This window comes from Oryzias latipes, chromosome 2, assembly GCF_002234675.1.
Source record: "Oryzias latipes chromosome 2, ASM223467v1".
Classification (NCBI taxonomy): domain Eukaryota; kingdom Metazoa; phylum Chordata; class Actinopteri; order Beloniformes; family Adrianichthyidae; genus Oryzias; species Oryzias latipes.
The window spans coordinates 20,780,486-20,793,841 of record NC_019860.2 but is presented as its reverse complement, the minus strand read 5'-3'; the positions used below and the strand labels follow the sequence as shown (position 1 = coordinate 20,793,841).

The window sequence follows — 13,356 nt, the reverse complement described above, 5'->3', positions numbered from 1 at the left end:
ACACGCATGTGCAGTGACGTATGTATCAGAGGATGTTCGACTGGCTGTTCTGCATGTCAATCAAGTCACGTTCTTCTCTGTGAGGATGATATGCTGACAATTTTTTTTATTTTATATATATATATATATATACACATTGGCTATCTATCCACATGTCCTTTCGCGAACGACTGGTCAATCGACATAATGAGCACCGTTCCCTTAGATGGCGCTGCTTGTCGGTTCATGTGCAGCCAGAGTTCTACAAAGTGGGTAAATAATCAGATTTTTATACACTGGAAAGTAATAATAAAATGCTTTTGGACAAGCATCATTTAATTAACAATGATCAAATATGTGCCGCTTTCACCTTTACTTTCTTTTCACCTGGAATCCCTCACATTTTCATGTTTTCACTTGTACATGGTGAAAGTTAAGATATAAAAATAAATTCATTTGGGGAAAGACGTAGATCGCCATTTGCACTCAATGTTTGGCTAAAACAAAAAGCTAACCAGCCATCGTGCGTTGCAGTTTTATTTAAGTCAGAGCCAGCTTTATCTGATACCCCTCTGAGATGCCACCTGCTACCGTTTCTTAGCTGCTATCAATAGCAACGTCTGCAGGACTGTGGCTAGAGGCCTATTTGGAGATGGCCGTCATACCGGTGTGCTTTGGTTTATATTTAGCCTGATTAAATAAAAATTCAAGTGTGATTGAAAAATCAGCAGGAAAAGTGGATCACTGCTGGAATTTTCCAAAACAGATTTAAAGCTGTTTTTTTGGCATTTTAAAGTCATTTACCATCTTAAGTCCCATCCAGATAAATCTACAAAGCAGTTGGTTGGGGTCTTTTTCTTTTTAGGTGCAAATTATTTAATTAGTTAAACATTTCATGCATGCAAAGAAAAAAAAAATTAGCTATACAGGAGTTAGAAGTCCATTTTAAAAATCTTTTAGAAACTTTTTTTTTTTCAACCAAACGTTTTTTTTTATTAAGATTTTTTGTGAAGCGAAGAAACTTTAAGACAAATGTCACGAGTAGCTGGTAGTTTTTCACAACAAATATTTGTCAGAATCTGATTTCTTTTCCCCAAACTGAGCAGTTTGCAGACACAGGTTGGGGACCACAGTTCTGACTAAATTTGATTGCAAAAATGGCTAACAGCAGCAAAAAGCATTTTTCCTAGTCTAACATGACAATAGGGAAAGCTGGTTTTAGTTTTTAAGAATCTTCCATCCTGTTGAGAATTGTAAGATTAATTTATGAGCCTCTCATCTTGTTAAGTGAAAAAATGCCTTTGTGTTTGTGTAAATGTGACAGTGTAATTGTAAATCGACAGCTCTCATGTTTGTCATAAATACAATGCTGCCATCAGCTTAAGGCTTCAACATCGACAGTTTGGATGTCAGAACCGCAGAGCTGGAAGGAGGTAGAAGCTGCAGAGACTACAGTGAGATAAGTCAACGTCTCCATTCGGCTGTGAAAGTGTCTGCCTGCTACACACTGTGCTCACGTTTGCAGACGGAAACAAAACAAAAAAACGACTTTCTGCTGTTTTCCCTAGAAAACCAAAACATTTGAAGCTTCTGCTAAGATGAAATGAGGTCTGTTGAATCTTGACGACGGCGGCGTTAAGTGTTTCGTTTCATATCGCTAGTCTGTAAAAGTACAGAATATAAAGGGGTAGATGAACAGCTGAGATATGACGCAACGCCTTCTTATTTTCAGAGCTCTTTGAGACAGCTGACGGACAAGGAAGATGTAAGTAAACATTGTGTGTTCCCTCGTCGTTCAGTGCGCCAGCCCTGCTGTGCGTTTCTTAATCCCCGGGATTCTGCTAGCAGACGGGTCAGGCTCAAAACGCAACAATAACCACAACCGCGAGAAAATTACTTCATGTTTGGGTCAGTGGGGGGGATGGGGCGGTGGAGGGAATAAAAATGGGAAAGAAAAGCCGAGAAAGAAGGTGAAAAAAACCAATTCCATAGTGTGAAAGGGTCAGGGATTCGATGTGTTTTTAGAAAATGGCTCTTTTTACAAGTTTTCTAAGTTATAAGTTGATTTTTTCTCGTGATGGAGGACACATATAAATGAAAGGAAGATTACAACGGCATTTCTGAGTATTTTAGCCAAATTGGGATGAATCAGGAAACAGATGAAAAGATGCGGTCTGAATCAAAGTCTCTCTGCTCCGATGCATCCACTTGCAGACATACGGATGGATTCACATCTTCATTTTCCATATCCGGCTCATAACTTTACAACTGGATAGCAACAATATTGCTCGCCCTTTTTGTTGCACTGACAAATGTAAACTTGGGGTTGTAAGGGGCTGAAAGCTAGCGGGAGAGAGTGTAAGCAAAGGGAGGCGGAAACAACTCGGAGGTGAATTTCTGTTCAAAACAGATGAAAATATGATTTGATTGGGACTTTAAAAAACAACACCATTGGTCCAAGCTACTTCATTCGTTAAATAAATGGTCAAAATCAGTTATAATTGTCACAGGGCTTCCCTTTTTTCCATAAGATTTCGATATCTTGCATAAAAACAAGAGCAGAACGAGCAAAAGCAAACGCTTTTAATGACAAAAAAATGACAAAAAAAATCTTTCTAGATTCTTACGGCTTCTCTGTAAGGAGTGAGTTGTTTTTTTTTTGGTCTAAACATCTAATTACCAAATATTTTTGGAAATTAGTTCATCTGATAGCTTTTTTATGAACAGTATAAATATTCACCTGTGAAGGATGTCCTTCACTTTTGACCTAAAGGCATGCATTAATTGTTTTTTTTCAATCTTTCAATACAAATTTTACAGCCATGTCCTGAACGTAACATTTTTTCAAATGCTTATTTTCCCTTCCCTCATTTAACAGCAGTTCATTTAATGGTAACAAACGTACCTATCGTCACTGAGAAAAGAGGTTTCTCTCCATTCAACGCCCCGTCTTTGTGCTTCGGACGAGATGGCGACATAAGAGGACTTCTTGGGATGCTGATCCTCGAAAGGTTCACAGCTGCCGGGAGCTGTCAAAGGGGTCGAGACTCTGTCAGAGCCGACGGACGTGAGGTCGGTGCTGAGGTCAGACCACGTCCAGGAAGAGTCGGAGGAGGCAGATGGGCTGCTGTTGGCCCGTTCCTCACGCAAATTGTGTCTAAAGTCCATGGACAAAGAAGGAAAAAGGGCCCTTCGGGAAGACAGAAAAGTAAAAAAAGAGGGACAAGACTGGGATAGGAACCGATAAAAAGACGAATTCATGTAGAACATCTAAAAGGTAGAAGCTTAAAGATAAAAAGAAGTTGGTTGAAATGTTCACATCCTCTTCCGTCTCTGTCTTTTAGACAAAAAGCAGATTCGAGGCTACCAATAAAAAAAAAAAAAAAGGATACCAAGCGACAGAAGTGAAGAGGAAAAAGAAGAAAGCTGTCCAAACAGGACTTTTGAAGCTGCAGCTTAAGAGAGTGAAGAAATACAAAGGAAGACCTGATGCAGCACTAAAGGTGTGGGCAGCAGCACTTATGAGGTGAGAGCTCACATCTCATTACCTTCCATTTCTGCACCACAACAACTGAATTACGCTGTAAGCCGATAGCGCCAGCGCAGGACCGAAATCGATTTCAATGCATGGGGAAGCTTGAACCGGTGGTTTCTGCGGTTACACGATAGCAGGTGGCTTACAGAGTGCTGTCTTAGGTTCCACTTCTTTGTGGTTCATTACACAGTCTCGTCTTGTCCGAATACAATTAATGCTCACCTCTAAAAGCCATTATAAGTCGGGTATGGATAAGAGCAGGTTGGTTTCCCAGAGTGATGCTCTGTCAGGGATTAGCAAAAGTAATAGCTGGAAGTCATTCTGACTAAGTTCGTTTAGATCTTTTCGGGACTTTCCGCACAACAAAAAAAACTGGACTTTGTTGCCACCAGGTGATCGGAAACTCGGTTTTAAATTTAGACTCAGACCCTCAGAGGAATAATAAGAAATTAAACTTAAAAACAAAAATCATGTTGTATTCCAACAATATTTAGAGATTTCTGTGTTTGACATAGCAAAAAAGAAAAGAGCAAAAAACAAACAAAGTACAACAGTGGAACCTCATTGATAAAATGCAAATAAGTTGTCGTACGATCAACTTCATTAATAGGAGGATCAGAATTTTACAGAATAAGATGCTTGTGAAGATTAAATTAGGAGAAAAAGTGCGAAAATGTTTATGTCTGTCAGAGAAGAAGGTATTAGGTGTAAAGTTTAAAAATAACAACTAAAACATTAAACTAACTGCTGTGTGGGTTACTTGACTCTCTCAATAAACGAAGGATGATTGTATAACAAAATTCATACAAATACTAGCCAAAACACAGTTAGTAGTGACGCTAAGACTTGATCTGAACGTTAAACAAACATAACTGGCTTGACGTAACATCCTGATGACCAGGAAAACTGCCTAAAACCCCACGGACTCACAAAAACCAGATTAAACGGGCTAAAATATGGTTATTTATCCTTGTGCAGTAAATCAGGTAACAGCACAACCTCCATCTGCCCGTTTCTGATTTTACATTTAAATCGTCAATAAAAATAATGTCCTTCCCATATATTTTATGATCTATAACATGTAATTTATCAAAGGTTTTCTGTACATTTTGCTTTTATTTAACTTCTCATTTCTGATGCTTGACTGCAAGGTTAAACTGAATTTCACTGTTTGTCACTGTAAAATGATCTACATTCATTCATTGATTCACTTCAAACTACTTCAGTGGAGTTGATAAAACATATTTGATAGCCCCAAAACTTTTCAAAAATGGACTTTAGAGGAAAATAACTTCAATCTCTTTATGTAATAAGATGTGTTTGGAAAAAGTTGAAAAGTTTTTTTCTGATTCACTGTAGAGTCAATTCTAATCACTATTATTATTAAATTCTCATAAAGATCTAGGAGAGGCCATGGCACAATTTATGTCTGGAGAGAGATGAACCTTTTTCTGAGATTAATTAAACCCAGGCAGAAAGAATGAAATATTTGTATAGTTGAAAACGTTTTTCTTTCGCTGGATTTTGATAACTGTATATATTTACTTTTAATAATAATACTCTCAAGCCAAAATAAAAGTCTTGACCACTATTACCGAGCAGGAATATACTTAATGCAATCAAGTCAACGACAATTTAAGGAACAGCTAGCTTAGCTAGCTAGTAGCTGCGTTAGCCGACTTACCTTTTTTCTTAGGTTTGCTGTCAACAATAAATGACTTACTTTATCTCGATTACTTATTATTTTTGTTTAAAAAAAAAAGACTTTAAGCGAACCAAAATTTTAAAAACTTACAGTTTGTCATCATCGCGCAATCGCTGTAGCTTCTTATTCAAACTAATTAGACGCAGATTTCACCGGCACGCGACAGCAGACACGAAGGACGCTGATTGGCTAAGACCTTTTCGCCAATGTAGAATTTGCCCTAGTAACAGTTGGTGATTGGCTGGATTTGCCCCAAAATGAAAAGAAAGGAATTTGCATCAGACCGTAAAGAAAACGGAACAAAAAACAAACAAAAAAGTTCATACTCTCATTGCTGCATTTATATTGTTGCATGAATTATTGAAATGAAGAGAGAGGCAGTTTATAAAGACTAAAAAACCTTTATGCATCTGTAAAACTTATTAGAAAATGCTATAAAAATAAGGTTTACACTGGCAATTAGAAAAGTCTAAAAGCCAAAGAAATGTAATTGTCTGTAATATACAATCTTTAAATATTTAAAGCCACCAAAAAGAAAAATAATACAAATTAAATTTTTTTACATATAACTTACATATGTTCAAGTCAAGATACAAAAATCTTAAATGGTAAATATTTAACAACAAATTATTTGTCTTAAACTGCCTGAGGTTACCCAGTTTTAAGACAGAAACCTTTCCGAATTCATGGAATATTTGTGACATCACACACCTGCATTCAAATAGTTCAGCTTGTTTTTTTGATCCCTCCTGTAAATTAAAAGTAAAAAACAAACTCCATTTGAAAATAACCATGAGAAACAACAGCATAACTGAAAACAAATGTTTTTATTTGCATCAGATTAGTTTCATTCATCTGTGCCAACACAAACCTCTGTAAAATGTAAACATTGACGCTTGTTCTCGTGTAAATTAGACGTTTGTTTTCTTTTTTCTTCAACTGATGTGTTTTACAGTCAACTAAACAGCTAAAAGCTGAATAACGCTGCACATGGCCGGGGGTTCGTCTATGCAGATCAGGGTTAGTTCTTGAGAAGAAAAAAAAAAGATAAAAGTCTTTTAGTTTCATTGGAATCCAGGAAGAGTCCCTCCTTAGACAAGATGGAAGTTCCTGTGTCCTCTAGAGAATCCAGAACCTTCTGTCGGGATTCCAAAACAGACAAACCGCGGTAGAGCAGGCGAAGAAGCAGTCAGGAGGTCTAAGAAAGTAAAAAACAAAGCAGGCGCCTGTCGGGACCGACGGCGTCCACGGCGTCAGCAGAACATCGGTCAGAAGGGAGCAGAAAAAGGAAAGCCGGTGTTTATTCCTCGAAGCGCAGAGCCAGACTAGATTCAAAGAGACGATGAAGAGGAGGGGGAAGGCTTCAGTAAACCGGTCTGGGCTGTTTCATGCTGTAGTGGGCCTCGGACGCCGACACGTACGCCGACTCCGGGAAGAAGTCCTCGTGGAACTCGGCCAGAAACCTATAGGAGAGGGTCAGGAGAAGGAAGCGTGTAAATATTTATCGTGGACGCCGGTGGAACGAAACGGGGGCCGGGAAAGATTCCCGGTGATCCGACTTTCCTAGATTTCCCAGAAACTGTTCCAGGATAATCTCAAACCCACAGCCTGTGTATGGATTTCAGAGACAAAGCCTAACCTGGAGTGACGAAGGGAGGGAAAGTGGGGGAAAAAATAAATAAATAAAAATCCACCCTCCTCCTCCTCCTCCTCCCCCCACATAATCATTTGTGGGGAAAACTAATCCGGAATCTTCTTAGTAGCCGCTACTCGGCCAAATCCTCTAAATCTTGCCATCTCATCTTAGCTCCACCGGTCCTCCTAATCTCAATGCAAACAAATTATCTTCATCAGAGGAAAAAAAATTCCTCAACTTTATTCTGGACTTGCTTGCTGCGCCTCAGGCTCAGCGTGCCGTTTTGGTAGGAAGCACATGCAAACACAATCGTCTCTGCAGAGGAAGGGAGGCCAAGTCCCAGAATGCACTGCACGTCAGTCTCCGCAACATCAATCAGTTTCTGCCCGCTCTGCACAATCTGCCACGAGGCTGATTACCAGAGTAAAAACACTTTCCCAAAAGACTGGAGGCGTTCGGGGTCTGCGGCCAGCGTCCCGCTGACTCCCCCCACATGATAATTAGACTCTCGTCCCTTCTGAGAAACTTCTGCCTCGTCGCCCCTTCGACCGGAAACGTCGTTTAGGAGACGAGAGCCCCTGTGCTTATGCTCCACTCCCTTCGGCTTAATTTACAGAGTGCGGCGAGGCTGCTGCAGCATGCATGTTGGAAGTGATGCCACGCCGTAATCCCTTACTGCTGGCCGCCGCCCACATGCTCACGGGAACGCCAACTGGGACTATTTTCAGACCCAGAACCATTTTTTTGGTCATATTTATAGTGGCCCGCCTGCACGTGCGCTGAATCCAGCCGCTGCTCCACAGCACCTCCTGCTGGCGGATGGCGGTACGGCCTGCGGTTTGATTAGAGAAGCGAAGGGGCCTAAATCCCTCAGGTTTGGGACCAGCGGAAGATCGCTTGGGAGGATTTAAAGATTAGATTTCCATGCTTGTGTAACACCCACTCATCTCTCTCTTGCACATGCTCTTCCTCGCTCCACGTCCCCCACTCCTCTGCTTTTTAATGCTAACCTGCGGCGTCCCGGAGGTAAAAGCGTCCCACCTCTGCTAGTGAAGCTCCAGAACAAACCACCCGGGAGTGGTGGAATGGGAGAAACACTTGCGTTTTAATTTTATTTTGTCTTAAAAAACTATTTTTAAAGCCATTTTTGTACATTTTTGATCTTAAATCAGGAGCTGTCAAAGTTGTAAATATTTCCTTTTTTTTTTTTTTTTAAATTGTAACTGTGGATTTTCTGTCAGGGATTCTTTTCTTTGGATAAGACACCTAACCACACACTGCATCCAGTTGTGTTATAAAAAATTAATAATAATTTGAACGTTGTTTTAGGTAAAGCTCTGGTTGTGATCTGTCTCACCGCAGAAAAAGTTCCAGATGTTTGATGAGCGTCCGCAGGTTTCTCTCAGGGATTTGCATTTTTCCAAGTATTTCTGGAAGCTTCACTGAAAGACAACAAAAAAAAAAGACGTGAGTATGTGCAGTGCAGAAAACACAGTCACATTTCGACGGGGACACCGACCGAAAAGCCGCAGGAGATGTTGGGACCCGTACAGGTACGAGGGCGGGGGAGGCTGGTCGTTCAGCGGATAGTTATCCGGAGTCAGCTTCCAGCTCAGGACCTGATGGAGGGACGGATGCACATCACGGGAGGTAAAGAAGCTTCTCTTCGACAGCAGAGCTGCTCGTTTGCTTCCTCTTTGATTTGTTTTTCCTCACCTCGTTGAGCTCGTTGTTTCGGCGGCTCTCCAGGCCGCGGAACGGCCCGCTTCGCTCCTTGCTGGGCGTCAAGGGCAACGGGGACGACGAGCCGCTGTGCACCGGGGTTTCTGCGGGGCAAAACGGGGAGGGGGTTGGACAGTTGCTGGTCATCAAGTAAAAAGCAGGGAAGGCTGCTTCTGGCATAAAGCTCCATCTAGTGGGCTAAATTAGTCACTACACCAAGGAAAGGGATCATTAAAAACATACAGTCTTTAACGAATCAGTTTGTTTCTTAGGAGATTGTTCCTCAAGGAAGAGCTCCTACTTTTGTCGAGGTTCAGAAAGAACTTGGGCTGTGATGAAGATTCGACTGCTCGCCGTTTGAGCTGCGGGGACGCTGCGGCGCTTCCTCCACCTCCCGATCAGAAAAGCACTGTTATATTCCTTATACATCTACTGCTGCTAAACCGAGCGTTGCGTTCCCGGTGCCTGATCACCTCCACTGCTGCCCTCTGCAGGCCGGTCACCCCCAGACGTGTTCCTGGTGGAGCGTCTGAGCGACTGCGACTGCGACTGGAAGGAGATGCAGTCCATGTCCGGGTGGCGCCTGCGCTTCGGGGTGGGGGCCGGGGCGGTGGGCGTGGTGGCGGACGTGTCGCTCAGCGTGGGCTGGCTGTCGGTGGACTGCGGGGTGGGGGGGTTGTGTACAGGCGGGCTGGGGCTGCGCTCCCGCTGGAAGCTACGCACAAACGGGGAGACAGAGCGTTGCTCGCGGGGGAACGCCACGCCGCGTGTGTGTGCGCGGGAGGGGGTGGAGCCGGGCGGCTTTTACCTGCTGGAGCACGGGGAGCCCTCCCTCGTGGTGAGGAAGAGCCGGGAGGAGCTGACCTTCTTGAACTGGGCTTGTTCGCTGGGGTACAGGAGGATCATGGGTAAAGTGAAGTCGAAGGTGATCCTCAGGCCGTCGACCATCTCTTTACACAGCTCCTCACTTTAAAAAAAAAAACAGTATTTTATTTCATTTGGATAGTTTTCCTGCTGACATGAGTGGGTTTTTTTTTAAGGCGATGCATTCAGGGACGACTCTGAAAGTCCCACTCCAATCATCCTTTGATCTATGGTCTTTTAATTAGGATTATGCAGTTTTCTAGGACAAACGTTTCAGCAGAGTGACAGGAGCTCATCAGAAATTCGCCTCTATAAATTATGGGTGGGGCCTTTGAGCGTGGGGCAAGCCCGCCCCCCTTCCCTTCCCCATTATTGAGTAGGGCTGAAACGATTCCTCGAGTTACTCGATTACAAAAATTCCTCGAGCCAAAAACTCTGCCTCGAAGCCTCGTTAAATTCCTATGACGCGCACTATACGTGCGGCGCAGGGATTTGATTGTGTCACACAGAGCGTTTATTCACACGGACCTTTTGAATTTAGTTGGCGCGATGGCGGAGAATAGATCTATAAATAAACGGCAGAAATTGTCTAAAGTGTGGGATCATTACACACTTAATAAAGAAGAGAACAAGGTGCAGTGTCTCTACTGCAAAATAGAGCTGACATACCACAACAGCACATCTTCCATGATTCAGCATCTGAAACAGAAGACATCTGCGCGACCGACGCCTTAGGGGCGGGACCCGCGCGTGCCGCCGGCAGCGAGCGAGGGGCGGCATCAGCCGCTCCGCGCCCCCTCAGCGGTGACCAGCGTGGGCCGCCTCGGCGGGCGGCGAGAGCCCCTAGCTGCGGTAATCAGGCGACCAGGCCTTCTTTGAACACTCTAATTTTTTCAAAGTAAACGATTCGGACCCCGCGGGACACTCAGCTATGAGCATCGAGGGGGCGCCGAGAGGCAGGGGCTGGGACAGGCCGTAGCTCGCCTTTCGGCGGACCGCGAGGCTTCTTTAAGCATTGCAAAAATAACAAAAGCATTATTTTTACACGAAATATAAACAATGATAATGATCAAATATGTTTTTCTGATTCTTTTATTTTTAATGGCCTTCCACTTTGGTGTTGTGCCATCCTTTCAAAGTCTTCTGAAAAAGAAGAAAAGAAACACTCAAAAATGTAATTTTATGCTTCATTTCCTTAACGTTTGTCCTCCGTTCTCTTGAGACTGCCACAAAAACACCTTTTTTATTTGAGTGGGACTTAAAGAGCAACTTCTTACAAACCACAACCCAATAGGAGCCGGGATGTCTTTATAAAAAAAGGCACAGATTTGTTATTATGATTAAAAATAAACTAAATATTGTTTTTTGTCATGAATGAACATGAAGAAAAAATATTCTCTCTATTTGAAAATATGAAATAGTTCACAAATTTTGATAGAGGTTCACGTGGCTTTTCTTTCAAAATAAGACACCCTGTGCCTCAGCGGATCTTCTCACTGCAACAAATGTCGTAGGCCGTGGAATGCCACCAGGAAAAAATAAAAAATACAAAAGAGGAAGCTTCATTTCCACATGAAGGACAGAAACGGTGCTGCTGGAGTAAACGGAAACTCAACGGCAACGAACACCAACCTCTTCTCTGGGGGAGTCGGTTGTGGCGAGCTGCTCTGCGTGGCGCTCTGCTGGCGCCGGTACCGCTCATTCGCCATGAAGGCTTTGTTGATGGCGAAGTGTTTGACGTAGGACTCCAGGATGTGCACCACGTTAGTCTGACAGGGAACCATGACGAGCTACGAGCAGAGAAACCGGTCAGCTGGACGAAATCTCCAAAACCGAACCTTAGCGTTGAGAGGAGAGACCTTTTTCCTCTTGTTGATGTAGAAGCAGTCGTCCTCCAGCTTCTTCTTCAGGACGTCCGGGATGCTGATGTCCACGTGAACCGTTTTCTCTTCACACTCCCTCTTGATGTTCAGCTCAGGCTCAACCCTCTGAGGAGCGACGGGTGGACGGTCAGACGCATAAAAAAGGAGAAAAAAACCATCAACCCTCCCTCCGGATTTACCATCTTGTTCATGTCCTCCGAGAAGGTGCTGTCCCCGCTGTTCGAAGAGTCGTCGGGGTCAGAGTCGTCGCCCTCGCTGCTCTCTGAGCTCGAGATCAGGCCTGGAAGTGACACGGCGGTCAGTTTTAGTCGGCGCTTGTCAATCAAACGGCTCTTCTGGAGGAAATTCAGCTGCTGCCTCAGAGCCAAAACGTGTTTTTAAACCACAAGGTTAGAGGTCAAATAGTTGATATTTGAGGTGAAGTCTGTATTCAATACAAGCGAGATGAAGATTAAAAAAAATAAAAACACACAAAAATGGTCAATTTATTCTGTATTTTGCGTTTAATCCATGTCCTGAGTGACTTGACCTGTTCTGACAGAGGATTCAAACCCACGATTCCCACTCTTGAGGCAAATGACAATGTAAGGAACAAACTCAAGCTGTGTCTGAATTTCCATCCTAACCCCTAGAAAAACTATATAGTGCGGCACTATGTGGTGCCCCGGATTTTAAAAGCGATTCGGACACCACGCTCACTACTTTTTTTTTTTTTTTTCTTTAAACGGAGGAAATGACGTCATCGATTTCACAAAGTTAGAATCTAATTATTACGAGCGTTTTGCAACGATTATTTCTTATAAGTCCGCCTTATAAGTCTTCTAATGATAAAAACGTTGTGGGTTTATTAAAAAAAAAATATTTAAATAGATTTTGTTTGGCTTAAATATTCCCGACGCAATGCATTGTGGTCTATATTCACAGATCTAGTGAGCATCGATGCACATTGGTTTATCCCAGAGACTTCTGGTAAATGTCAAGGGCACTCGATTTAGGAATTGTAGATTCAGACAGCACTAAAAAATGGCAAACACGCTACGTAGTGCACTGCATAGTTTAATGTCGTGTCAGTATTCCTTCCCTACTCACTACATACTCACTATGTAATGCACAACATACGTAGGCTACGCAGCCTACTACATACATAGGCTGAACTACATACATAGTGCACTACATACGTAGTATGTATGCATGTATGTGTACGTATGTACATAGTGCACTACTACGTATGTAGTGCACCATGTAGTGCGCACCACATACGTAGTGCACCACGTAGTGCGCACCACATACGTAGTGCACCACGTAGTGCGCACCACATACGTAGTGCACTATGTAGTGCGCACCACATACGTAGTGCACTATGTAGTGCGCACCACATACGTAGTGCACTATGTAGTGCGCACCACATACGTAGTGCACTATGTAGTGCGCACCACATACGTAGTGCACACCACATACGTAGTGCACTATGTAGTGCGCACCACATACGTAGTGCACCACGTAGTGCGCACCACATACGTAGTGCACTATGTAGTGTAGGTAGTGTACGTGTAAGTATATACGTAGTGCACTACACTATGTAGTGTGGCAAACGCGCTACGTAGTGCACTGCACAATTTGAGGTTGTGTCAGAATTCCTTCACTACTCACTACATACTCACTATGTAGTGTATGTATATGGGTAGTGCATAGTGCACTACACTATGTAGTGTACTTATTTACGTAAAACTATGCTACTACGCCCAAATCACTGTGAACACTGAATAAAAACGCTTTTCTTTTTAAATATAAATTTCTGCCAAACATCGAAATAATGGGGCATCAGTGCTATCTAAAAATGTTTGTCTCTACTGTTCTCGCAGTTCTTCACCTTTAAAAAGGATGACGAAGACGTCGAGGAAGGGCATAATGCCACCCAGGAATAACTGATTAATTTACACATTTTTCAGTGCGTATTAATCAACTGTTTTTTCTCAAAATATTTAAAAAATAAAACTTTAAAACTCTCACACAAACAAAAAAAAGTTTTTTT

At 42.8% G+C, this 13,356-nt stretch overlaps 1 protein-coding gene across 8 annotated transcripts in view; it reads right to left on the bottom strand.

Annotated features, from left to right (window-relative positions):
• Positions 1–6,027: 6,027 nt before the first annotated feature.
• Positions 6,028–13,356, bottom strand: part of msl3 (MSL complex subunit 3) — a 204,649-nt gene continuing 197,320 nt past the window's right edge. For all 8 annotated transcript variants that reach the window (XM_023965759.1, XM_023965757.1, XM_023965762.1 and 5 more), the window contains 10 exons: positions 11,504–11,604; positions 11,301–11,429; positions 11,074–11,231; positions 9,386–9,544; positions 9,051–9,292; positions 8,879–8,968; positions 8,572–8,681; positions 8,375–8,474; positions 8,213–8,297; positions 6,028–6,682 (listed from right to left, as the gene is read on the bottom strand). In XM_023965759.1, coding sequence (XP_023821527.1) covers positions 6,583–6,682; positions 8,213–8,297; positions 8,375–8,474; positions 8,572–8,681; positions 8,879–8,968; positions 9,051–9,292; positions 9,386–9,544; positions 11,074–11,231; positions 11,301–11,429; positions 11,504–11,604 — 1,274 coding nt within the window. In that variant the 3' untranslated portion in view covers positions 6,028–6,582. The remainder of the gene's footprint in view (positions 6,683–8,212; positions 8,298–8,374; positions 8,475–8,571; positions 8,682–8,878; positions 8,969–9,050; positions 9,293–9,385; positions 9,545–11,073; positions 11,232–11,300; positions 11,430–11,503; positions 11,605–13,356) is intronic.